Consider the following 26,139-nt stretch of genomic DNA (forward strand, 5'->3'; position numbering starts at 1 on the left):
AAGAAGCATTGAGAGAAGTCATTTCAACTTGAGGGGTCTCATAACCTGTGTGGTCCAGATGAAAAGATCAAAAGATGCCGATGTCAGAATTATTTCAGGAGTGCAGTACCATTTTCTCTCTTTTCTTTACAAAGATAAGGCAAGGTGACAGGAGAAAGATTGATTTTTCGGTGGTGAAATAGCTTAACAATATTTTTAGTTATGGATAAGGCAAAAAGTTTTATTTACATGCTTTAAAAATGGTGAAAAGTTGCATTTTTTTAGCTTGCAATTTATTTAGAAAGAGTAGTGTCCGGTTTGAAGAGATAAAAAACGTTTCAGGGCCAAAATGACTGTCCGCGTCCGGTTACGGGAGTGTCCGCTTTGCGGAGAATGTACGCAATGGTTTATTCATAGAAGATTCCTGGGGAATTAAAAATATGTCCGTATTGAGAGGCGTCCGTTTTGCAGGAGTGTCCATAACAGGAGGTTTCACTGTATTTGATAACAAAAAAAATTACTTTAGAAAAATAATAAAAAGGATAATTTTAAATTAACAGTTATAAAACAACTATTTCTCATTTAATGACTAAACACACAATCATAAATTTATTTTATCAGAAAAAAAAATAGTTACTTTCAGCAGGGTGACAGCATTTCTTGTTACCATAAAAGGAGGAGGATCAGGTGCTTTAGCAAGAAAATCAGCTATTGGTGCATTTGGGGGAGCCAGAAGTTTTGCTTGTAAACATAATTCATGAATAGGAACTCTAAGGATTTCAGGAACTTGAAATCTACGGAAACTATTAAATCTCAATCTACTATATAAATGATAGCAAAGACCAGGTCTACAGCGTCCAGCTCGACCTCTTCTCTGTATAGCACTTGCTTTTGATATCCAACCAGCTTTTAAATGTGTTACACCAGTTATTGCATCGTATGTTCGCTATAAACATTGAAAAATAATTTTAATTAAAAAAATACATAGATTTTCATGACAACATTAAAAAATTAAAAAGAAAATCTTTTACTAAGATTAATTAAGCTTGAAAAAGAGTACCTCTTTTACTTTTCCACAATCTACAACAAAAACCACATCATTTATTGTTATGCTCGTTTCAGCAATATTTGTTGATAGTATCTGGAATTAGAGTTAGAACAATATCTGTATCAAATTTAAACTTTAAATTATTAAAAGAAAGATTTTAAAAAAAATAGAGAGACAAGAAAAATATAAACAAAAGTATTTACAAAGAAAAATAAGAGAAAAAAGTATTTACAATCTTTCTAACACCAGGTGGTGCTGGACGAAATACTCGTTTTTGATCTGAGCTCTGCATCTGCGAATGAAGTGTGAATATCATAGCCCTAAGAAATAATTTCAAAATATGTGATTAACAAGAATAACACCTAAAACAAATTTATATATTAATAATGTAAAATTAAATGTAACAGAAATAGTATTTTTTACAGAAAATACATCTCTTGATTTTGAATGCCTAAAATTAAATTTTGCTTTTAAACTTTCGGTTAATTATAATATTCAACAAAAATTGTTGCATTTCTTAAACTTTTCTGTTAATTCTTCAGAGCAGCAATTCTAATAAATAAATAACTCTTAATTCATAACAATAGTTTTTTTGTGTTTGTTTTATAATATATTTATTGTATGACTTTTATAAAATACTTATTTCAAAAATAAAATTAATGCTTGTTTTTTTTTTAATTAGAAAAAAACATTAATTTTGTTTTTAAAAATTTAAATTAACTCAAAAGAGGGAAAACTACAAAAAATGTATAAAAATATACATAGTAAGGCATAAGAGAAGGGCTTATGCCTGAACAATTACACAATACCTTTTATTTATAAAAACTAATTTCTGAGAAATCTGTCAAATTCAGTAGCTAAATTTTTTTAATGTTTTAAGTAAAATATTTTTATTTCCCACTTTTTTTAATTTGGTTGCTGTAAAAAATTTTTTGCCTTTCATTAGCTGCTAGTTAGATAAATTGCTAGTTATAAGAAGGAAAACTACAAAACTTAAGTTAAAAAAAAGTTTAAAATATATGTAGGCTTTATGCAATTAAATCGGTTATTTCTATTTGATGACTGCATGGCATTACTGCCTTTCATTAATTGCTAGTTAGATGATATAAGAAGGAACACTAAGAAAACTTCAATCAAAAAAATGTTTAAAATATATGCTTGCTTTAGTAATTGAATTAGTTATTTTTATTTGCAAACTGTACAGCAGTTTTTGCCTTTCAATAGTTGCTAGTTAAATAATATGAGGTAGAGTCAAAAAGTTGCCGAAATAGGTCAATTACAAATTATTAAAAAATAGAATAATTTTAGTTTATTGGCCTTCAAAGTACTTTCCTCCTGCCTTCCCAGATTTCTTCCTGCATTCGTATAACTACTCAAGCATTCCAGGAATCCATTTTCTTAAAGGTCCTTCCGTTGCTTTGTTGCATTTTTGATAACTTCATCTGAATCCATAAAACGGTTTCACTTCAATTTTATTTTTAGCCATGAAAACAGGTAAAAATTTGCTGCCGCTAGGTCAGGAAAATAAGGCAAGTGTTCTAGAGTGGCAACACCATGCCTGGCAAGGTACTATTTTACAACCAGAGCACAATGAGTAGGAGCATTGCTGTGTAAAAGAAACCTAATGTTTGTTGTCCATTTTTCAGGTTGTTTTCGTCTAATTGCATATCATAGTGGTTTAAGAATCTCCAGGCAAAGTTCTTCATTCACAGTTTGGCTTTCAGGAATAAATTCATAGTATGCACTTCCAACATTACTTTCCTTCAGCTTTTGTCTAAGCGAAACTCCTTCCTTAGAGATGCTTTTGCTCACTATTCACTTGACTGACAATTTATCTGAGAGTCGTAAAAAAAGCACCATGTCTCATCACCTGCTATGATTTTCTTCAAGAAGTTGTCATCTTCATGCGGCAAGTCAATCAAATCCCTGCACATGTTCACTCACACTTCCATATGTTAAAGCGATAACAGTTTTGGAACCATGTGCAAACAAACACTATGCATTTTCAAATCATCATGAAGAAGGCTGTGAACACTCCCATCTGAAATTTTAAGTCCAGAGGCAATAACATTAATGGATATTTGTTTGTCCGCACGCACGATTTCTCAAATGCAGGCAACATTATTCAACAACATCTGAGGTGGAAGAGGTGGGGAGTCCAGTCTAAGGATCATCTTTGATGTTTGCGCGACCTTCAGAAAAACTTTATGCCGCTCATACACAAATGGGTTTTTTTTTAACGGAATCGTTTCCTTATGCTTTCCTTAGCATCTCGAGATTTTCAGGTGATTTCTCAAGCAAAATACAGAATTTGATGCTTGCACACCACTCTAAAGACAGCATTTCAAAGTCTGATGAATGAAAAGTTTTCTTAGTCAGAAATGATCTGCAGCTAACGCTGGCAACACCAGAAAAGAATTCCATGTGGCAGTGTGATTTGGTCAATAGTGCTGTAATGTCTAAAAAATTATTTCTGCACCAATGAACACCTACGTGAATGAAGCCAAACATTCTGGGAAATTATTGACTCTACCTCGTATAAAAAGAAACACTACAAAACTTCAATAAAAAAAGTTTTTCAAAATATGCAGGCTCTAAAATAATTGAATTACTATTTGAGAAAGGAAATAAGTCCCCATTCTGCACACATTCAGGATTTTACTTATTTTATAGATGAATTGAATAGAAAAATTTTTTGTGTTACTTTAGCTGTGAGAAAGAAAATATTTTCAACTTAAATCCTGCATTCTTTATGTAAATGATGACCCAAAAGTCAAACAAAGACTCATAAAAACGCAACTAAAAGGAAATTAATAGATTTATTTCAATCATTGAGGTTATAAACTTAAAATTAATGTTAAAAATTGAAAAGCAATTCACAGCACAAATTTGGAACTTTCTGCACTAAACGAAATTGTGGATACTGAATGAAGTGTTTAGAAGTAATGGGTATCATTCCTTTTCTATATATATTGATTTCACTGCCTACAAAATTAGCAATTGATGTGCATATAATTGTTTTGAAAGAGCCAAATCATTCTCTTAAAATTAAATATTCCTAAAAGGTAAGAAAATATAACAGTAATGTGGTTACTGTTATGATATTTCTATGGACAAGAATCATTATAAGCCTGATTCTAGTCTTGCAACATAATCTTTTAGGCTTAATAGCATTACTTTCTTGCAAATTTATCGCTATTTAACAGTGAAAAATGAAGTTCAATAATAATACAGTACAGAACCTCTTATCCGGAAACCAGAAAACCGGAAAACCAGAAAACCGGAACGAAATTCCATATATTTTACCCCCATTTCTAATTTCTAAAAAAAAAAAAAATTTTTTTTTTTTTTTTTTTTTTTTTTTTTTTTTTTTTAAGGATGTTTACTTTACCACCTATTTTTGAAATATTCATTAGTTCCCTCTACATTGTCAGGAGAAGGAAGAGTATTGTACTAAATATCATCAATCATTCCCTTCCTCACTCCCTACTTAGTTGCTTCTTTTCAATCACAGCTCAAGTGAGAAAGGGTGACTCATTGAACACCTGCTTTCGTATCAGCTCAGCCTTAAGCAGGCAGAGTCATAACTAGGGGCTTCTCACAGTAGGAGTCCTGGCATCTGTTCCTTGCTTCATGCAGGAGAGTTAAAACAAATTATTTTATTTGTCATCTTTGATTCCTAGAAATCTCTTAAAGTACTCCCTAACACAATATTTCAGATAAAAAAAAAATCATTAATAATCTTCCCTTAAAAAAGTCTAAAATTAAAATAAAATTCTGACATCAAAAACAAGTTAAGAAACAAAAAATGTATCATTCTGATGACGGAAATTTTTTTTTATGAGTGAAATAGAGAGAATTATTGGTATTCTGAGAAATCGCGAGACGCACACGACGTTTATTAGTGTTGATCAATGCTAACATGAAGAGAGCTGGCTACCTGGAATACCCTCGCCCCCCCCAAAAAAAAAATCACCTGTAATGCCACGTTTAAGACTGGGCGATGTAAGAAATTTTATATCTTGATACATCGTCTGTTAGACATTGCGATGTATCGCGATTTAGTATATGTTCAAAAATTATCGATCAAAAATCTTTAAATTAATCAAAAATAAATAAAAGGAATAAATTTATTACAAAATAAAATGCCTTAAGCAAAAACAAACCCAAGCTTTATTTTAATTTTTTTCTTTCAAAATTGAAACGGACTTAAGATTTATTGGTTTAAAAATAATAATAAAACTAACAAAATATTTTACATACCTGCATTAAAAATGAACAAAAAAATTATTAAAAAGCGTCAAAACATTGCTTAACTTTTTATTCAATTAAAAAAATATTTGTTTTAACTAATAGCCAAATTTTTTTATAATTAAAAACGACTGAAGATTTATTTGTTTAAAAATAATCAACTTCAATCAAATTAGTATATTTACGTGCATTAAATAATTTTTTTTTAAAAATTAACTTTTTTTAGCGAAGTTAAATACAAAGTACCCCTATTAAATTGCATCTCTTAAAAGGAAAAACAATTATTCATAATCTCTTTTCATTAATAGATTGAGTTCAGAACGAAAATTAAAGATAACAGAGATTGCACAACGATCGCCAAGTAACAATAGGTCTACTAAAAATAATTGACAAGAATCGTTAAATCCCGACAGACAAAAAAAAAAGCGACGAAATACTGCACAATGAAATAAATGATCGCCAAGTAGCAAAAGTCTCACTGAAAATAATTTACAAGAAACGTTACATCCCGACGAAATAAAGTGCAGAATGTTGACAAAATTATGCATGTCCAGCTGAAAATTATTTTCAAGAAAAGTAAACTCCCAAAGACAAAAATAGCGCATAAAGAAACTATGCATAGCATATTTTGCGATGCATCGATTTCTAGCTCAGTCCTAGCCATATTCAAGGATTTGATTAAAAAGAAGAAAAAAAAAGATCTATTTATAAATAAATGACATTCCCAATCATTTGCACATAATTTCATTGCTTTAGATTTGTCAAATAAGTAACACAGATTTTTAAATTTTGTTTATTGAACCTTTAGAAAGATGTTTTAATTTTCTAAATGCTTATTTTATATAGTTTTTAATAAGCTTGTTTTGTAGTGTGGCTTACTATTTGCGGATTCTTTTTCTAAATCACGCCTTCCTTATTTTTACAATAAAAAACAGAATGCAAAAATAATGATTATTTATAAAAAGAATAGAAATAATTTAAAAAAAAGGGAGAGAGAGACAGTTCAATCCTCCTAATTCTTACTTAAGTAGCGTTTTTAAATTAATTCCGAAGTTGATGTTGAGCAGATGATTTTTTTATTCAAGTGTATCCAGTCCACTTATTATTCAGTAATAATTTTATTTTTCAAAGAAATATGATATCATTTCGAAATACGAAATATGGTAATTAAGTATTCAAAACAAAATGAATTACAATGAGCGAAACTTCCCTTTCATTGTTTTTTTTTTTTGTCACCTAATTTGAGAACCAATAGTAAAATTAATGACTTATCTACACTTGGTCTAAAAAGCGTTTTTTCTACTTACTATGGTGGTCTTCTATTTGGACATAAAAGAGGAAATAAAATTGAATGTGTTCTCCTCCCACTGAGAATTGCAAAGACAATAATAAACTCCCACCCCTCTCGTAATGACATATTTTCTGAGATCTTTTTCAGAATTGGAGAGTTCTCCATTCAAGTACCAGCTCTTCATATAATCCCACCCCCTAATAAAAGGGATTAATTTCCTTAACTTAAGGGATTTATTTTCTTAAGGGATTAACTTAAGGGATTTATTATCATTCGCTCTTTGCTTTAGGAATGGTTTGTTAGGGAGTTGTTTCAAACTGAGTGCATTCATTCGAAAAAATTTGTTTTGCTTACTTTTTTACGTGCTGTGTTTAGATTTTAGTCTTTCGAAAATGTCTAAACTAGTTGCTGCCTCGTCATCTAAAAAAAGAAAACGCGTCAGTTTATCTATAAAAAATAAAGTAGAGATCTTGAAAAAGTTAGACGAAGGTTCGTCAGTAAAATTACTAAGCGAGTGTTATAACGTCGGTTTATCAACGATTTATGATATCAAAAATCAAAAAAAAGATCTACTGAAGTTTTTTTCCAATTGCGAGCAAGTGGACGCAATGAACTCGCGAAAAACATTACATAAAGCTCAAAACAAAGACGTTGATAAAGTACTGATCGAATGGATAAGGCAGAGAAGATCTGAGCAATTCCCATTAAGTCGGCAAGTTATAATGGCTCAGGCTAAAAATTTCCACCGGGATCTTGGCCTAGAGAACAGTTGCGAATATACCACTGGATGGTTTGCCCGTTTTAAGCAACGCCATGGTCTTCGGCTTACAAAACTTTGTGGAGAAAGAGCAAATGCGAATACTGAAGCGGCAGAACACTATGTCGAAACAGTTTTGAACCTTGTTCAAACTCGAAATATAACGATGGATCAGATTTTTAACGCTGACGAGACTGGCCTGTATTATAAATTTCTTCCTCCTACAACGTACACATTAGCAGGGGAAACAAACCCTAGCGGTTTAAAAGTTGCTAAAGACAGATTGACGCTGCTAGCTTGCGCCAATGCAGCGGGTACGTGCAAGTTAAGACTTACTGTAATTGGCAAAAGCAAGAATCCTCGTTGCCTGAAAGGGGTTAAAGTGTTCCCAGTTTGTTACAAAGCAAATAAAAAAGCATGGGTGACACAGGAACTATTCATTGAATGGTTCAAAAGCGAATTTGTTCAAAAATCTCGGGCACACTGCAAATCAGTAGGGCTACCTGACGATTGCAAGATTATTTTATTTTTAGATAACTGCACAGCACATCCTAAGGGGATGGAGCAAAAACCGTTTGTGGACGAATCCCACATTATGTCAATCTATAAGATTCAGCAGTTGTTTATGCAACAAAAACCAAGTTTCCGTCAACAGAAAATGGATGAATTTTTTTAAAAAAAATGCTGATACTTTTTTTTCATTTTACCTATTTGTTCATTTTATAATATTTTTAATTTCTGTATATATTTTTATTTTCTGTATATATATTTTAAATTTCATTCTTTTTCCCTTTTTATCTTATTAAACCTATGTGTTATGCGAGACTTTATCGTTTTTTCTTCTTTTTAAAACTATTTCTAAATATATTTTTTAAGTTAGGTTTGATAAACAATAAAAAAAAAGTTGTTTTGTAAAGAATCAGAAAACCGGAAAAATCAGTTATCCGGAATAGCGATGGTCCCGATCGTTCCGGATAATCGGTTCTCTACTGTACATGAAAATTCATTTTTCCCTTTTTTTGGTATTAGTGTCTTTAGAAAACTGAAGCAATACCAAATATTGACAAAATCTCGTAATGCTAAAGAAGATATCTAGTTTTATCTTATTTCTGTAAACATTCTTATAGACAAAATCATAGTCAATATTTATTATACTATCCAATTTCATTTTAATAACAAGATTCATAATGAAGTGGTGTTAATAAAAAATTATTACAGTACACAGGAAATATTTACTCGGCACATCATTCAATGAATGTACAGTGCACAAGAAAAGGACTACCAAGAATAACTTTTGATCTAATGATTGGATCAGAATGATTTAATGATCTTCATGTTTTAGGATTCAATTTTAATAGTTTAGGGGTGACCTCAAATATGCCAGTTAATAAGAGCAGACAATATTTTAAATTCTGAATTTAGACACAAAAACTTATTTTCTCTGAATTGATATATCTTTGTTTCAACCGATTCGAATTTCTGATTTTCAAAATATTAATGGTAGAAGAATCCTGAGAAATGTGGTCCCAATAGTTTGGTGAGGAGAGCAGTCCAAAGTTTGGACATCTCGAGAATTTTTTAAGTGAATTGAAAAACGTTTGAACACAATTATTAACTTAAAATATCATCTGCACTAATTAATTAGCATATTTGAGGTCACCCCTTATGAACCATAAAGATTGAGTCCGAAAACATGAAGAGCAAAAATTATTCAAGGTTGTCCTTTTTTGCATATTGTATACCTAATACTTTATATACAAAATGAAAGCATCATATTTTGTGCTAAAAATAAAAATAAATTCTTGTAAACATACCTGTGTTCAGCTACGTAATGAAGATCACTGTAAATTTTGTCTCTTAATGTAATGATATCATCATAGCCAGGCAAGAATATTAGAACAGCTCCTATAAATATGGGACACTATATATTAATCAACAAATTAAATTAAAATCTGAAAATAAGAGAATAATAAAACCTCTAACTGTCTTCCAGAATTTTAATGCCAACAACTACATTATAGCGGCTAAGAATTGTGGAGAAACTTGATTTATATTCACAGTTTTAATTAAAATATTATTTAAAACATTTAATTTCATTAAAGTAAAATTATATAAAAAATACTTCTAATATATCTCAGCAATAAATAAAATTAATAATAATTGAAATCAATATCGTAAGAGCAAATAAAATTGATGTTAGTTATGTATGTTACATTAGTATCTTACAAAAGTAGAAATTAGTACGTTACAAAAAAAAAAATTTGTTTGTTACAAAAGTATGTTACATTAGTATCTTAACCTTCCATTAACATACTGACAATAAATATTAATATCTAGACAGTAAACTACATTATTACCTTTACTTTCCATTGAAATAAAAAAAAATTTATTCATGAAATTTAAATTTTTATTTATTCATAGTACAGATGTCCAAGTTTTTTGAAACCATTTTAATTTAAAATAACTAAATTGAATTTATTTAATAGAACTTTAATTGAAAATAACTAAAGAGAAATAAATTATCAGACACCAAAAATATCAGAATTTTAAATCTGAAAAAATGAAATTCAAACATAAGCAATAATGTTTCAGTCTTCCTTAAAAAAAAAAGTTAAATATATGAAACATGCTTTAAAACTTTTATCTGTCGATTAATATCTTCCTATTTTCTTCATTGAAATAAATTAAGTAATTTTTTTAATTATTTAATTACTAAAGGTTGATCATTAATATCCTGACTTCTCTGACATAAAACTGTGAAAAATAAACTGTGTGACATAAACTGTGAAAAATTCTCAATTTAAAAAAAAATAAGCAAATATGTAAAAAATAAGCAAAACTGGAGATGAAATAAAGATGGTGTATATATATATATATATTTAAGTTTCACCTTCTTCGTGGCTACCACAAACTCTTTCTAGTAGACATAGTATTAAATCATGGTCAATTTTTTCCTCATCAACACTATGAAGATAAGCATCAAGTAGCAATTTATCTTCCTCGGGTAATTCTAGCTGGTTATCTGAAGGATCAGGGACATTCTGAGTGGCATTATCAATATTCCTATACAAAAAATCAATTTGAATAAATGAATTTGAACTATTGAAGTTATAAATGTCAGATGGTTGCAAAAGTTTGCACCCCACCTAAATTGTATAAAAATATGTAGTTAGGTGTTCAGAAAAATTACAAAGGAATGTGACCAATAAAGGATTGTAAAGAAATATTACGAGCAACTCAATAAACTTATTGTTGAAAAACAAACAAGCAAAGCATCTACATTTTGTTAATCTGAATCATTCAAATGATAAAAAAAGTAGTTTGAATAATTTTGAAATAAAAGTAGAGTGAGTAAACAGCTAAACATTTTTTCAGAATTAAATTATTACATGGTCAAAATAATCATTATATTTAACAAATCTATAATTATAGAATTGCAATTTCAATTGTTTTTAAATCAAATAATAAAGAGGTGAATTAATTTTTTTTTTTAAATTATTGAAATCTGAATTCTAAAAAATTCTTACAGCATTTACTAGAATACTAAAAAAGTGAAAATATCCTCAATTTATACTTTTTCTTAAATATTGCCTTTAAAAATTACTGAAAGTTTTTAATAAAATGATTCAAGATTACTAAAAATTTTAACAATAAATTCAGTAAAATAAGGCTAAATTAAAAGCCTAAAATAAATAATTAAAATATTAAAAGCCTAAAATACTTTATACAGATACAAATACAAACTAAGACATACAAATTTTTATCTTTATTAAATCAAATTATTAAAGCATTTAATTTTTTGATTTATAAAAGAAATTTTGAAGTGATGAAGCTCTGTTATAGTAGACTGATCTGGATCTACATACAAAAACTTAATTAGTGAATAAGCCTGAAATGAAGTTCGAGTACTGTGGTTCTGATACATAAATAGAACAGCGCAAGATCATCATCAGCTTTCTGGTGACATGAAAAATAGCACTTCACCAGCAAAAGAAATTATCAAGAAAAAAAGGCTAAATTTTTATTTGTTATAGGAAAAAATTTGGTAATTTTTAGTTGGTCTACGTGATCAGCAAAAACTCTAGACATTTTCAGTTTGATTTCAGAGGGCAGGAAATAAAGCCTGAAATCAGGAGTCTCTCAAAAAATACAGCAGAGTTTTAGGTGTAGGTGCACGAAAGTACTTCCAAATGATACAGACTTCAGGTGCCAGAAGGGATTGTGCTTGATTGGCCCTGTTCTGATAACAATTTTTGTGTAATTCTATACAATTGACACAGCAAAAAATTCTCTTCCTGGTAAAAAGAAAATTAAGCACTTTTTACAAACAACCATTAAGAAACAAGTACCTTTAAGCATTTGTTAAAAACACTACTCCCCTTGATTGGAAAAGCTAAATCAAACGTTTTACACCATATCAATAAAATTAGAAATTATAACACAAAAATTAATATATAGATTCATATCTTCATATGAATCTATATATTCATTTGAGTTTGGCATCTTTTATTCATATTTTTAAATAAATTCCATGGAGAAATGTAACTATTTTAAAAGATTAAATAATATTCTTCAAGACAAACAAAACCTATTAAAAAAGTAGTTAAATGGAATATTAAAAAATGCTAGGCAGTAGTGAGAAACTTGCAGTTTTCTCTGCACCCAAATTTTATTAGCCTGATTCAAACCATTCAGGAATTTTACTTAAATGACTACACCAAAAATAAGTAATTTTATCTCATACTTATTTTACAAAGTATAAATACAACAATGAAGTATTTAAAATTGGATTATGTTGTACAATGTATACAGATTCATATTTCAAATTATTTTTTATACCATTCAATTAAGAAACAAGCTATTTTAAAAGACTAAGACTCTCACTTTACTTAAATAATAAACAGAATATTTCATTAATTAAGAATATTTAATATATGTATTTAAACAAAATATAAAAAAAATTACCATTGACTAGCCAGAAGCTCTCCTATTTCTTTATGGCCAAACTGATTAGCCCAATCGATAGCAGTCCAACCATTTGAGGATTTTATATGAATACTAGCACCCAAGACTAGTAGTTGCTCCACAACATCAATATTTCCTCTCCCAGCAGCCAACATCAATGGAGTGACATTCGTTTCACTATGCTGATAATCCACTATAAAATCATTTTTTTAGTAAAAGAGTAGTACAGTAACATCACAATCAAATGTAATTGCAAAATCTATATCAGGACACAAAATTTCCACTTGACATTGGTTAACTGAATATTTAAAACTGGTGAGTAAGTTATGTTTCGTAAAAAATGCTGGTTCAAATCAAACTCCAATATTTTTTCCAGATTTAAGAGTCTCTGTTTACGCTTTAAATTTGGATGCAACTTCGGTAAAACTTTGGACACGCACATCCTAATAGAGTTAGACTCTAAGTCTGCAACTGACAAATAATATTTTAGAGCCGAAAAATAGTAGTATATCAACATGAAGCATTAAAAGTAAGAGAATTTTTCGATATTTGAATTTTCTGTTATTTTTTTAATGGCATTCAATGATATGTGGATAATATTGAAAACCTTATGTCAACCTTATTTTAAGTTAAATTATATTGTTTTTTATCAATGAATATGTCTTAATTTTTCAATTTCTACAATGGTCTCAACACCTGTACACATTTTAAAAATTATTCAAGTTTTTTGTTATAATAGTGGCAAACAAAAATTTTAGTCTGGCTAGCACCTATAGAACTGAAATTTCATGCCATGATCTAGATACACTGAATAATCTATTTCTACAAGGACATTGTAAATTTATGAGATTTACAAGTGATAAAAAATATTAGAAAACAAAACAAACAGAATTAAAGGGAAGTTACTGTTTTAACTAAAAGAGTTATACCCATTTAAACATTTTATTATTAAATATAAATTTCTAACCAGAAACATTTTCAGACAAAATTGGCTGCAAAACATTGGCTAAGTCATTGTCTCCAGTCATCCAGGCATCTTCTATTAATTTATCCATTGTTGCAGCTAAATGAGGATCCATTTCTTTATCTGCATTAACCTAAGACAGAAATAAAAAAATTATAAATTAAAATTGAAACAAGTCGGAAAAAAATAATAAAAAGTTTTGATAAGTTAAGAGTTTTTTAAGAGATTGTCAAAAATTAAACTACATTGTTGTTTTGATGAGCCCAATGAATTTTGAACAGTAGGGGAAAGACTTATACAATGCACAAATACATTTATGCCTACATATTTATATTTCTTCTTGAGACTTGAAGGTTTCAATTATATTTGTTTCAGAATTTTTGCTTTGTTTAGATTGGTGAATTGTAGCTCAGAACACCAAAATCCAAGCAAAAGCAAGTGACAAAAAAAATCAATAAATGAATAATCAACCAAAAAATTTGGTAAATTTTTTTAGCCACAAGTAGTAGAAGATTATTCTACTCACAATGTCAGCATTACTTTTAAGTAGTGGTCGGAAATAGAGTGCAACAAGTAGCGAAACTACTGTAGTTGCTACTCTTTTTTGTAGTTTCTAGTGTAGTGTACTACTTTTTTAAAAAAAAAGTAGTGTAGTGAGTAGTGTTATTAAAAAAAAACAGTAGTTTGTAGCGCTTCCAGACAAATACTTTTTATGATTGTTCAGTAAAATGATGCTCAAATTCATCTAATTTTTTTAATCAAATTATTATAAATCTTTGCTGGTCCATCAGTAGACAATATGATAATGCCTCTACAGCTGATAGAATTATAAATTTATAATTACTAGTCATTTAATTTGTAGTGTAGTGAACACTTTTTTTAAAAAAAAACAGTAGTTTGTAGCAATTCCTGAAAACTACTTTTCAGGTCTGTTTAGTGAAAGAAACAATGCTCAAATTCAGCTAATCTTTCTAATCAAATTATTACAAATCTTCGCTGGTCCATCAGTGGATGCTATGAGAATACTTCCATAGCTGAGTGTTAATAAGAATTATGCATTTAAAATTACGCATTACTAATATTAAACTGGCCATTATGAATAATTACCAATTTATCAATTTGGCCCCACTTTATGTGAATGTACTCTCATGAAACATTGATGTTAATTCAATAGAAAAAACCTTATTTTCTTTGTACTTTATTTTGTTGAGAAAATAAAAAAACATTAAACACTGAACAAAATTTAAAATATTTGATTCCTATACTAGCATTTCTTAAATTGAATATTCGGTGTAGAGAAATGCATAAAAAAGTTTAAAGTTAAAAGAAAAAATTCGTAAAAAATGGTTTAAAAAACAGGCTCATGTAAACATGAATAAATATTTCTTGACGATTGATCCCGTTTGAATAAGCATATTTTTTATTCAGAACAATTTTGAACACAGGTATAAATAAGTTCTCTAGCCAAGTTCGTCTCCTAAAAGTAGTAAAATAGTGACTATTTCCAAAGTAGCTAGTAGTTGCTACATTTAAAAAAAAGTAGCTGTAGGTAACTACATTTGTAATAAAGTAGTAGTAGAAATATACTACTAAATACTACAAAAAAAATGTAGTTTTCCGACCACGGCTTTTAAGTTATTAACATTTTGTAAGCATAATTAAAGTCTTTTACACAAATAACACTGTATATTTAATGTCCTCCAGACTTTATATTACGTAACTTCATAAGATAGTATCGAAAAATCTCTTGTTTAAAAACTACTTAAAACAAACAAATTCATTTCAAAAACAGCAAAAAGTATAACGAATCAATGGATGGTATTTTAAGCGTGAGCAGCGAGATTAAATTAATTTCACAAATTACCATTTAGGTTTAAATTTTGAAGTTGGCATATTGTTGATAAGGTAAGAAGTGTTTTATAAAGATCTTTTTTTTTCAAACGACGATTCTTACGCCTTGATATGACAGGTCTTCAAATAATGATTCCTGCAACTTGAAACGTCACGTCTTAAAATGAAGATTCTTACAATAATTCCATTTTAAACACAAATAATAAATCAGGTAAAAAATACACGTATACAAGGAAATACTACTCAAGAGATTACCAAAACACATGTTGTGAGCCAAATGGCTTCAAAATATACCGGAAACTGTGACCCAGAAGTATAGGCAGTAAAGAGCTTGCAGTGCACCTTACTGTAAAAAACACCATCCATAAGGAAAGTGAGATTTAAAACTACAAGATACATAAGGCATTTCACCCATTAAGCACCTAAACAAAATTGTTTGACACTGTCTTCACACCCTACTTTCTAATAAAAAGAAATTCAAAGTGAAACCTGATTTGTATTACAAAAGAGATTTAAAAGCAAATAGTGAAAAAAATAATGATATATAAAAAACTTAAAATAAAATTACTTCTAGTGACTTGACAGAAAGATCTTCAATTCTAAGACTGTAAATGTCACTTGCTGAAGCTGATGCTTCCTCTTTAGCTGTTCCCTGGATATTCATTTCATTTAACTGAATGGAACACCAAGATTCAACAGTCTTTGTCGCTTTTTGCTTTGAATGATCCTTTTTAAACTTTATCATTGCTTTGTTAGAGTAGGCTGTTCTATTTACAAGAAAGCAAAGGAAATATTGAAACAGAAATATCACACAATGATAAATTTTTTCAAAATTAAAATTATTTTATAGTTATAGAACTTAAACTGTTATTATAAAATTTCTTAAAATATAACAATAAATTTTAAATATATATATATTTATTTATCATATTCATGACCTGAGTTATTCAAAAAAAAATTGTGAGTGATTTCAATGTTTTAATAATTTCTGAGATGTGAAATTTCAAGTAGAGATTAGTAAAACACATAAATGTATTGAAAATACGTTGAAGTTAATTTTTATGCATTTTTTTATGTTTTTACAATAACAATTCCACAACGTTTTCTAAATTCATGTCATTATTGCTGAATTTTTAACATTTCCTTGAAAAGCAATTAATTTGTCCCTGAACGTGTAAAAAAAATTTATCCATTTTAACAAAAATTAAGAGAAATATTTTCACTCTTAATAAAAAATTTTGAGTAGTTAAATCAAAATCCAATGTGTGAAGTATCTGCCTATATTACACATGGAGGAGCTCTAATCAACAATAAGTCATAAAACTTACTGTTGATCTTTTAATCAACTGTTTTATTACTAAGAGTGAAAATTCGGAAAAATAAAACTAACTTCAGATCAAGTTATTTTTAATTTTAAAAGTACTAAATAAAGGATGAAAAAGATTTTTTAATAAGTTTTCTTATAAAGAAATTTGAATGAAATGGGTTGTACTATGCAAAAAAGGAAGCAAATTATGATATGCATTATGTGCTCACTGACTTTTATTCAAATTTGTTGATTCACTTGTAGTGTAACAGCTATTACTTTAGTACTTCAGTTTTTCATTTTTAATAGTTTGAATCTTAAATATTTTTTTAGTTATTTTTTTAAGCCAAATAATCATTAGAGATAAATCATTTGCAATCCTAGAAACATCCCTTCCATATCACATCTTTTTTTATAGGAATGTCTGAATAAAACACTGCGGAAGTTCCAAAAGTAGAATTGCAAATTCTAAGATAACTATTGTTACTATACAAATGATTCAGAAAAATTAATAAATATGAAATTTAAGGTAAAAGCAGAGATATTAAGGCTTCTACAAGCATATTTCATGCATTTAAAATCAGAAATACATCGAAAAAAAAGCTAGGCATGCATTTTTTCAAAGTTTGCGATTTTAAACAAAAATTTAGCTGAAACTCTGTGATGCATACCCAAAATTAACAGGATTTTTTTTCTCTGCTAAGAACATATCAGTTTTTAGTATTTCAGCAGAGGAAACTAAGCAAGAGTCTGATGTAGAGTCAATATATTCCAGAAATTACATGTTTCAGTTTAATAATTTTGAATTTTGCATTTGCATCAACTATAAATAGAGTTTTATTATATCTAAGCATTACTATACTATCTTAATGGCAATACCCTAGCCAAATGTACAATGTAAGTTTTTCAATCGAAAACAGGATAAAAATTAATGAATCGATTCAAAAACCGTTAGAAATATTAACTAGAATATCAAGGCATAGACCTAAGTTTCAAGGATAAATTTAAAATGTCTACCATTTTAAATTTAAAAATAACAATATAAACATAAAAAATGCACACAAAAAATGGAATTTTAATGAAAATTTCATTTAAATGTCTTGTATTATTTTTTTATATCAAATAAGTCAAGTATGCTAAAGATTAAAAATCAAAATAGTACACTCCTTTCTCTTATAAAGTAATTTTTTTGAATACAATTAATCTCTGTAATCTATAATGTAATTGTTTCAACTATTTTCTTACTGTCATACCAATGAAAAAGTCAAGGAATATTTTCACTCCTTGGAAGAAAAAGCCAAAGCTATATCTAAGGATAAAATACATTGCATCCTTTTTAATTTAATCTATTGCAATGATAAAAACTATTCCATGAAAAAAGTTATAAAATGCTGTACAAAATAAATTGGTAATTTTGTTTCACAACTTATTTTACATTTTGATACCTTGTGAGTCATTTATATATACTTAATAATTCTGATTATATGTTTTTCATTTACATTCAAAATTTTTCTCCATTAGGTCATAATCTTTATAAATTAACAACTTGTAGTCTGCCAGCCATATTTGGAATTTATAAGTCCATGAAAATGTCACTTTATTTCATTTTTAGTTAATTGAACATTTTTTCTAGAAAGAACAATTATTTGTGATACGTATGAAATTAAAAAAAGTTGAAAAAATTTTTTTAAAAAAAGTTTCTGAATTAAGAAATATGATATGATTTTATCAGACAAAATAAATATGAGATGGACAAACACTTTGATTTTGCCAAGAAAAAAAAATTATGTGATTGTTACTAAAAATTTTTACCCTTTTAAAACATCTTCAAGAAAGTAAGTTTTTACATCATAAGTTCTTCCTGGAACTGTAAAAACAAAAATTTATTTTTTTAAATTTAGCAAAAGTTATACTTTGCATTTCTGATATAATACAACACATCATATAATTAAAATAAAGTATTGAAATGTGAAATATAAGTAATTAGATATTGTTAATATTACTAAGCATTGAGAAAAGCTTAGTAACTTTAACAGAAGCTTATAATATTAAATAAAGAAATATGCATACAGTGCCCGCCGCTAATAAAATCACCGGATAATAAAATCAGTCGCTTTATAAAATCAAATCGGCAAGAACCGAATCGTTACAATATTAATACATACATAGTGTAAGAGTTAAGGAAAAATGTGGGTGGTTAGTGGCGAGTTCATAGAAATCAATGTTAATTCCTTGACTTGAATGAAGTTTGGAGAAACCTATCTCACTCAACAGGGGGTCGAATTCTTATCTTACTTTTTATTGAATGAACCATAGAAAGGAGAGGAGTTTCTTTTGTTATCTATCTTAACAGAGAACATGAATAGATTTCCAAAAACTGTCTGTGTGCATGTTCCATATTATTTCAGCCGTTTGAGTAAATTATAGTTAGAGGGCATATCATTTTTAAGTTCGTTTGGTGTTAAATTTTATCAGCATGCCGAAAAGGATGGATTTGAGTCTTAAAGATAAATTCGAAGTGTTGCAAAACTATGATAAGTTTCCTAAATGTAGTCAACGTGAAGCTTCAATGGAGATGGAGATGGGGCTCATAACTGTTTCGAAGAAATGATCAGCAATGAAGAAAATGAAATGTACAAGAATTTTTCACGTTACGTAACTATTGAAGATAACCTAAAAAAAATCAGGAGAAAAATCTGATTCTGAAATTGTTACAGACATCAAAAATTGCAAAGTTTTTCCCCATCAAGAAATGGAGGAATCAGACTCAGAAGATGAAATAAACTCATCAGTGCCATCTTCAATGGAAGTCAGAAAAGCACTTAATGTATTGCGGAAAGCTTTAGAACAAAAAGTAGGAATATCGAAAGTTATAAAAACTTCTATAAACTCTCAAATGATGTTGAAAAGTTAATTTTAAATACTGCAACTCAAGCAACCATTGATTGGTTGTTTGCAAACCTTTTGTAAATTTAATCTTCTGTAGGGTTTTACTTTATTAAAATAATTAAATTTGTTAAAATAAATCAGTAATGTGGTCATTATTTCAGCTTTTAAAGTGTGTGCATTTAGAATGTATCGTAAAAAAGTTTTCTTTCTTCAAATGTTAAATCGCCTCTTAATAAAATCAGCCGCTTAATAAAATCAAAAGAGCATAAAACGAAAGTGATTTTAATAAACGGCGGGCACTGTATATCAAGGCAAAATATTTAGAATTTATCTGATATAATTTAACCTAAAGCAACATCTGTAATTATTAAGTAATAATTATTAATTCTTCTAAACAAAAAGATTTACAACATCATTACAATTGAAAATAGTCAAGAAATAAGCAAAAATTCTGTACCTTCAATGACAGGGCAATTGCTAAAGTATTTACTAAATAACTGAGTATCTAACGAAGCAGACATAAGGACCAATTTCAAGTTCCGGAATTTCAAAAGTAAGTCTCTTAACACAATTAGAAGAAAATCGCTGTATCGATCTCTTTCATGGAGCTCATCCTAAAAGAAAATGTATTTATATATAAAATCTTACATGAATTTCAGACAAAAAAATATTAGGAAATATTTCTAATATCTTACCACTAAAATATGGCTAACTGTTGCCACTGATGCATCTCCACCCATTAATGTGCGTAAAAGGACCCCATTGGTACAAAATGTAACCAATGTTTTCGGAGATATTCTGCAAACAAACAATAACCTCTTAACATATACTTGTAAATATTGTCATTAAAAACCAACAAATCTGTGAAAATACAAGTGTATATCAATTTCTAATAAAGCAGATCTATCATTTTGTAACAGAAAATAAAAATATAAAGAATTTTATAATTGTAAAAACTTTGTAAACATTTCTAATTTTTATTAATGCTGCAAATTTAAAATTTTCTGGTTATTTAAACATCTTCAAAGAAAAATATTAAACAAAAAATATTAGAAAAATATTAAATAACTCTTTTGACACCTAAAATTAGTACCTCTCATTTTTGAATTTCACTATAATTTCGGAATTTATTGAATCAGTTTCTGAAGTTTATAGCAACTACTTTGAAAAACAGTTATAAATTTTTTTATCCATCTTTAAGTTTTCTAAACTAACTTTTAGTTAAAATGCAGAGGGCTACCGATTAGTTCTTGGATCACAGGTTTAACACACCCAAAACAGTAAAAAAAAAATTGCTAATATGCAGCATAAGACTTTCAACTTTATCGACTGAAAGTTTTCCAATGTATAAAAGAACTCAAAGCTTTTCTTTTTTTTAATTTTATAATCCATAAAATGCACAAAACAGAGAAGATGAGATTAAAACCAAGGAAAAAAAACAGTAAATAAGTAAAAACAGGTACCTGCTTTCAAGACGAACTTGATAGCCAATTGTTTGCCCAATTTTTTCATCTCTCTCAAATGCCACTCTCTCTGCCACAGTTATCGCAGCTATTCTACGAGGTTGTGTGCATATTACTCGACATGGATGTCCTACCATACTACTATGATCTAATATAAATTGCGGAACCTGAAAAAAAATAAGGTTAATATTAAGTTTTTGAATTAAAATAAAATAGCAAATAAAATAGAAAAAATTTTGAATAACAAATATGGATAGTCAATGCAATTTTAGAGTTTTAGAAAATGTGAAATGATTATTAGTTTCAGCAACTATAAGCATTTATATTTAATGTTTATAAAGGAAAGCGCTCAAAACATAAAACAATGGGGGATATTTCCAAATCAGTATTTGCTTGTACCAAATGAAATCACTAGGGTTCCAAGAGAAGCAGCATGGTTCTTGGATTTGTAATAATAAAAGAAAATAGAGAGAGAGAAAAGTTAAAATAGAGGTTGCTTAGACTTTTGTCCTTTGATTTTGAACAATTCTGTAACGATCTTTTTTTTCCTCAAATGACTGATTGTCACCATAACTTGGTGACTATTCTGACACAGATATCAATAGAGAAATCTATATTTCTCAACAGTGAGCTCAAATTTGTCTACCAAGTCAGAAACAGAAAAAATCAACACTTCACCACTTCATATTTTTAATGATTTACGAAAGGAAGAAGTTAAGTTCAAAAAAGAAAAGACTAAAGTATGGATAAGATGAATAAGCAAAGTTTATAAAATATGAAAATAACAAAAGAATAGAAAGACTAGTAATGAAAGGGATTTACTGTTTCCAATTTAAAAGGTTTTCTCTATTTAGTGCAAGTTCAGTTCATTAATTTTATCAATATGTTTTCCAATGGGACAGAAATAAACATTAAAAATAAGCTGAAATTGTTGTTTCAATAACTATATAAATTTTAGCAATAATAAAATTAGGAAAATTCTAATTATAAAACTAAATCTTTCAACATAACAATTTTTTAAAAAATAATCTACAGTTAAAAAAAAAATATTAGCAACGAAAGTTAAAAATGTGCTATAATTTAATATTTTTAATGAAGTCAAATGGTACAAAGCTTCAAAAAATTTTAATTTAAAGTTTTCATATACATGCTTCGTAGATATGAAATATGATTTGCTCTACTTTGTCTTTTCATTTTTAACCCTTTCGAGCCGACTGTCACATATATGTGACAGCAAGAAACGCGCTCACTTCCCGGCCGACACACCCGCGTGTCAGAGAGTTTTCTCGTTCACCCCCGACCGTCACTTATTTGTGCCAGCGTTTCGGAACGTTTTAAAAAATGAAATTTCTTCCAAAAGATGGCATTGTATGTCCATATGGTTTCGGATACATGTAGATTTGACCTTCTACTCAAGATGAAAGTACATTCACGTGGTTTTTAGGGGAAGGAGTAGAGGGGGGGAATGTTTTATGAGGGCTCTTTAAATTAGCACGTGATATTTATTTACAGTAAGTAAGGGAGTTTTTTTTATCTCTCGCTACTTTCGATTTTCGGATTAGTTTTTAGAGGATAATTAGATCTTGTAGGCTTGAATTTTTTTTCTTTTTACCGTTAGAATGTCGAAGCGTCGAAAAATTTTAACTGAGCTGGAAATAGAGGAAATTATGCAAAATATTTAAACTTATTAATATTTATAATACATTTAAACAAGAAATAACTTAAGTAAATAAAGTACCCGTAGAAATATATATAAAGCATATGTCACTTAAATACTCTACAGAACAATATTAAACAACGCGCTGATATTTCGGTAATTTCATGGAATTAGGCTTACCATCAAAAAACCCTCCGGCCCTGGGGAGACACACGCTAGAGAGACTGCCGGCCTCAGCGGTAAGCGCGCTTTCGCGCTTTGCGTCGCGAAAGGGTTAAGGGAAATTGATATTTTACTTATAGCAATATGAAATAATTCAGTTATTATCAGTTGATAAAGAAACCAAATTTATTGTAACCTCAAAAGCCTCAAATGTTTTTGTTCATGCATTAAATATTTATAGAATAAGCCAGCAGATTTGCTTTAAAAAATGAAAAACTCATTTCTCTAAATACATTTTAAGACTCACAGAAATGACATTTAACTATCAAATTATAGTTTTTGTCGAGTGTCATAAAATAAAGCTCGTCAATCAATAAGTTTAAAACAATAAAGAAAATTTTTATCTCATTCACTCTTAACCTTTAATTGAAAATGTAACGGAACTTTAACCTATTTAAAATTAAGAATTGCTATCCTTAGTCAGAAACCACATTTTCAGTTCTAATGGAGCATAATTTAATCCTAAAAAATTTCTTGATATAGAAAGCAGTTTCAAACTGTGGATTTATTTTGAAAAGCTAAAAAAATCAAATTAGGTATAAAAATTAGAAAAATTTACCTGCGTAGTTTTTCCACTGCCGGTTTCTCCAGAAATTAATACAACTTGATGACAGGAAATCATTTGAAGTATTTCTTCCTGACAATTCCATATTGGTAGAGTTTGACGAAAAGGAGTGTATTCATTTTCACATCTTCTCGGGGGAATCATTGGAATTCCACTTCCAAGACGCCCAATAGTTCGGCTCACTTCCCGAGCAGCTTTAAAAGTTACTGAATCATTTAATGATATTATATATATAGGATATACCTGATATAGGAAATATGAGTAAATATACAGGTTCTCCATAGTTTAAGTTAGCATTTCTGAACAATATGTATCAAAAACTATGTAGCAGAATTTTATGAAAATTTGGTAGAGTTCATAAGTGTTCTCCCTAAGTGTTTTTAGAAGGACGGCTCATCCTGCCAGCCCTTTGATCCCTATAAATGTGCCCTCCTAGCCCTCTTTGTGAAAATAAGCTGCCATCCCTCTAAAAACACAGCCTTTTTATTTAGTTATTTTTCAAGAAAATGTTTTTTTTCTTAACCACCTGTTTTTAAGGAAAAGTCCACTTCTAATTTATTTAGTTATTGATAGTTAATAGACTTTAATTTTTAATTTAATTCCTCCATTTTAGTAAGATTTTTCTTTATTTGTCTAGTTATGTTGATATGAAATTTTTTTCTTTTAATAATTTGGAATAAATTTTTCGAATATATTGTACAATAAGATTATTAATAATATAAGATAAAGATTATTATAAGATAAGATAAAGATTATTATAAGATAAGATAAGAATTATTAGCCAGAGTTGGGATTTCTTTAGGAAAAAGTATACTTTTTTTCAAGACATTGACAAGAATATAAAGTATTTAAAGTCTAAAAATGACCAGTACAATTGTTTAGCAATAAGTATTAGTTTAAATTTAAATACATAAAATTTGAAATAGTACAAAAAAGTTTACTTTTTTACTTACTTAGATACTTACTTACTTTGTTTAAAGAAAATTTATACGCAGATTGTCTTTTAGCTTGCATTTAATTCTTTTTCAAAAACTTCAGATTTTTATTATTTTGATAATAAATGAGAATTACTATGTGAAGTATACGCATAAAATAATATAAGAGGGCAATTTAAAAATTGAGGGTCGAATTCAGTTATTATATAATATTACATTTTTTGATAAATTTTAACTGTGGTAAGAGAGTGACCTTTTGAAACTTGAAGTGTCCTTTTCCGTGAGACAGCACCCTCCCCTTTTTGATTCCTAGGGGAAAATTCTAATGTAATGAAATAATGGATATTTCATCCAGGAAAAATTAAATAAATGAATAAATAATAATTTAATTCCAAAAATCGCCTTAGATGGTGTACCTGCCAACAAATTGGCCACCAAGATCAACAGATTTAAATCCTGGTGACTTCGGGCTGTAATGATGCCTTACGGCAGCGGTTCTTAACCTATGGGTCGCGACCCAAAATTGGGTCGCGAAGCATATTTCTTGGGTCGCGCTGAGTCGAACCAAAAAAAGTTAGTAATACACCAAATAATAAGTAATACCAACACCTCCTAGAAGAAGTCATTGTGGCTTACTCAGCCTAATTTTGACTTTTTTTGGGGTCGCGGCTTAAAAAGGTTAAGGACCTAAAACATCTATCTCTGAATTTAAAGATAGCTTATCATGCCATGTGCATAACGTTCCTCATTATACATTATTTTAAAAGATTGAGCCTATGATTTACCTCTTCCATGTTATAGCTATCAATGGTGAGCATCGTATTAAACAAGTTTTGTCAACTGAAGATGGTTACACTTTTATGTCATTGATTTGTATTTATATCTGTTCTAAGTAAAGCTATAATACATCACATAATAGTGGCTTTCGATTATTTTTTTTTTTTTTGTTATATCAAATTTTTTTTATTTTCATTATCAGGCAATCACCAAATTTTAATGGAACTGCATAGCTTTTAATTAATATGAACTATTCACAAATGCTTATTTTAAGTATAGACACCCTATATATCAGCACCAAATAACAGATGAAAAATATGTATATATATTTCTTGTGAAGTGCATTTTTATTAAAATTTAACAAAAATAAAACTTTGGCTTAAATTTAATACTAATCAAGAGAGTATTTCTTTTTTACACATCGCCAAGATCAGTGATAATAGCTGGTAATGTGTTATTTGAGTAACACTAAATAAATTTAGGGGCAAATTTTCTAAAAAAAGGCATCTCTTTATCATCAATTTTCATTAATCAAAGTAAGCACATTTCATCACAGCAGTGATATTTCTTGATTAAGTTTAAAATATATTTCAGTATTGAAACTTTGGTTATCAAATTTGCTAAGTATTTTAATCAGTTTTCTCAAAACAGTAATATTTCCTAATTATAACAGCCATAGTTCTCCATCCATAGAACTTAAGCATAAATATTTCATATCTTGCAATGGGGAAGAACTGTTTTTGAAAACCTGGTTGTTTAAGCTTTAAAAAAAAGTTTAAGTTCATTAAAATTCATGCACTTATTTTCTTCTTCCTAATAAAAAAAAATCAATGATTTTAAAATAGTGTATTAATCTTAAGAAATTGGAGGAGGCAGAGCCCACTAGTTTAAGAACATTTAAGCTAGATTTCAATTTATTATGGATGCCCCTACAATGATGGGTATATTAAAAATTAAGGGAAGCTTTAAAAAAATGCAAATTTTTACAAAAATCCTGAGAAAAATTGCACTTCTAATTTTTTAATTAATTATTAATTAATTAACTTAAATATAAGGGAAATATATGTCTTATGAATATTGATTAAAATACAATATAACAAATATGAATACCATTAAAATAAAAATTGCATAAAAATGAATTAGTTTCTATAGTTTCAAATTACAATTTAAACATGAAAAAGATACATTTTCAAAGCAACTGCAAGATAATTAATTTCAT

General features: G+C 28.5%; 1 protein-coding gene across 2 annotated transcripts in view; it reads right to left on the reverse strand.

Moving 5' to 3' along the window:
- The window catches only part of LOC107456360 (3'-5' RNA helicase YTHDC2), a 53,037-nt gene that overhangs the window by 21,144 nt on the left and 5,754 nt on the right, over positions 1-26,139 (reverse strand). The window contains exons 4-16 of one of the 2 annotated variants that reach the window (XM_016074222.5): positions 23,203-23,402; positions 20,765-20,931; positions 19,997-20,099; positions 19,759-19,915; positions 18,225-18,279; positions 15,675-15,873; positions 13,259-13,388; positions 12,292-12,484; positions 10,217-10,389; positions 9,141-9,231; positions 1,260-1,347; positions 1,040-1,120; positions 617-925 (exon numbers count right to left, since the gene is read on the reverse strand). In XM_016074222.5, coding sequence (XP_015929708.2) covers positions 617-925; positions 1,040-1,120; positions 1,260-1,347; positions 9,141-9,231; positions 10,217-10,389; positions 12,292-12,484; positions 13,259-13,388; positions 15,675-15,873; positions 18,225-18,279; positions 19,759-19,915; positions 19,997-20,099; positions 20,765-20,931; positions 23,203-23,402 — 1,946 coding nt within the window. Of the gene's footprint in view, positions 1-616; positions 926-1,039; positions 1,121-1,259; positions 1,348-9,140; positions 9,232-10,216; positions 10,390-12,291; positions 12,485-13,258; positions 13,389-15,674; positions 15,874-18,224; positions 18,280-19,758; positions 19,916-19,996; positions 20,100-20,764; positions 20,932-23,202; positions 23,415-26,139 lie in introns of both variants that reach the window. The other variant, XM_016074221.5, reaches the window with a different exon arrangement.

The sequence above is a fragment of the Parasteatoda tepidariorum genome, chromosome 7, assembly GCF_982258835.1.
Source record: "Parasteatoda tepidariorum strain Cologne lab strain chromosome 7, Ptep-v5.0, whole genome shotgun sequence".
NCBI lineage: Eukaryota > Metazoa > Arthropoda > Arachnida > Araneae > Theridiidae > Parasteatoda > Parasteatoda tepidariorum.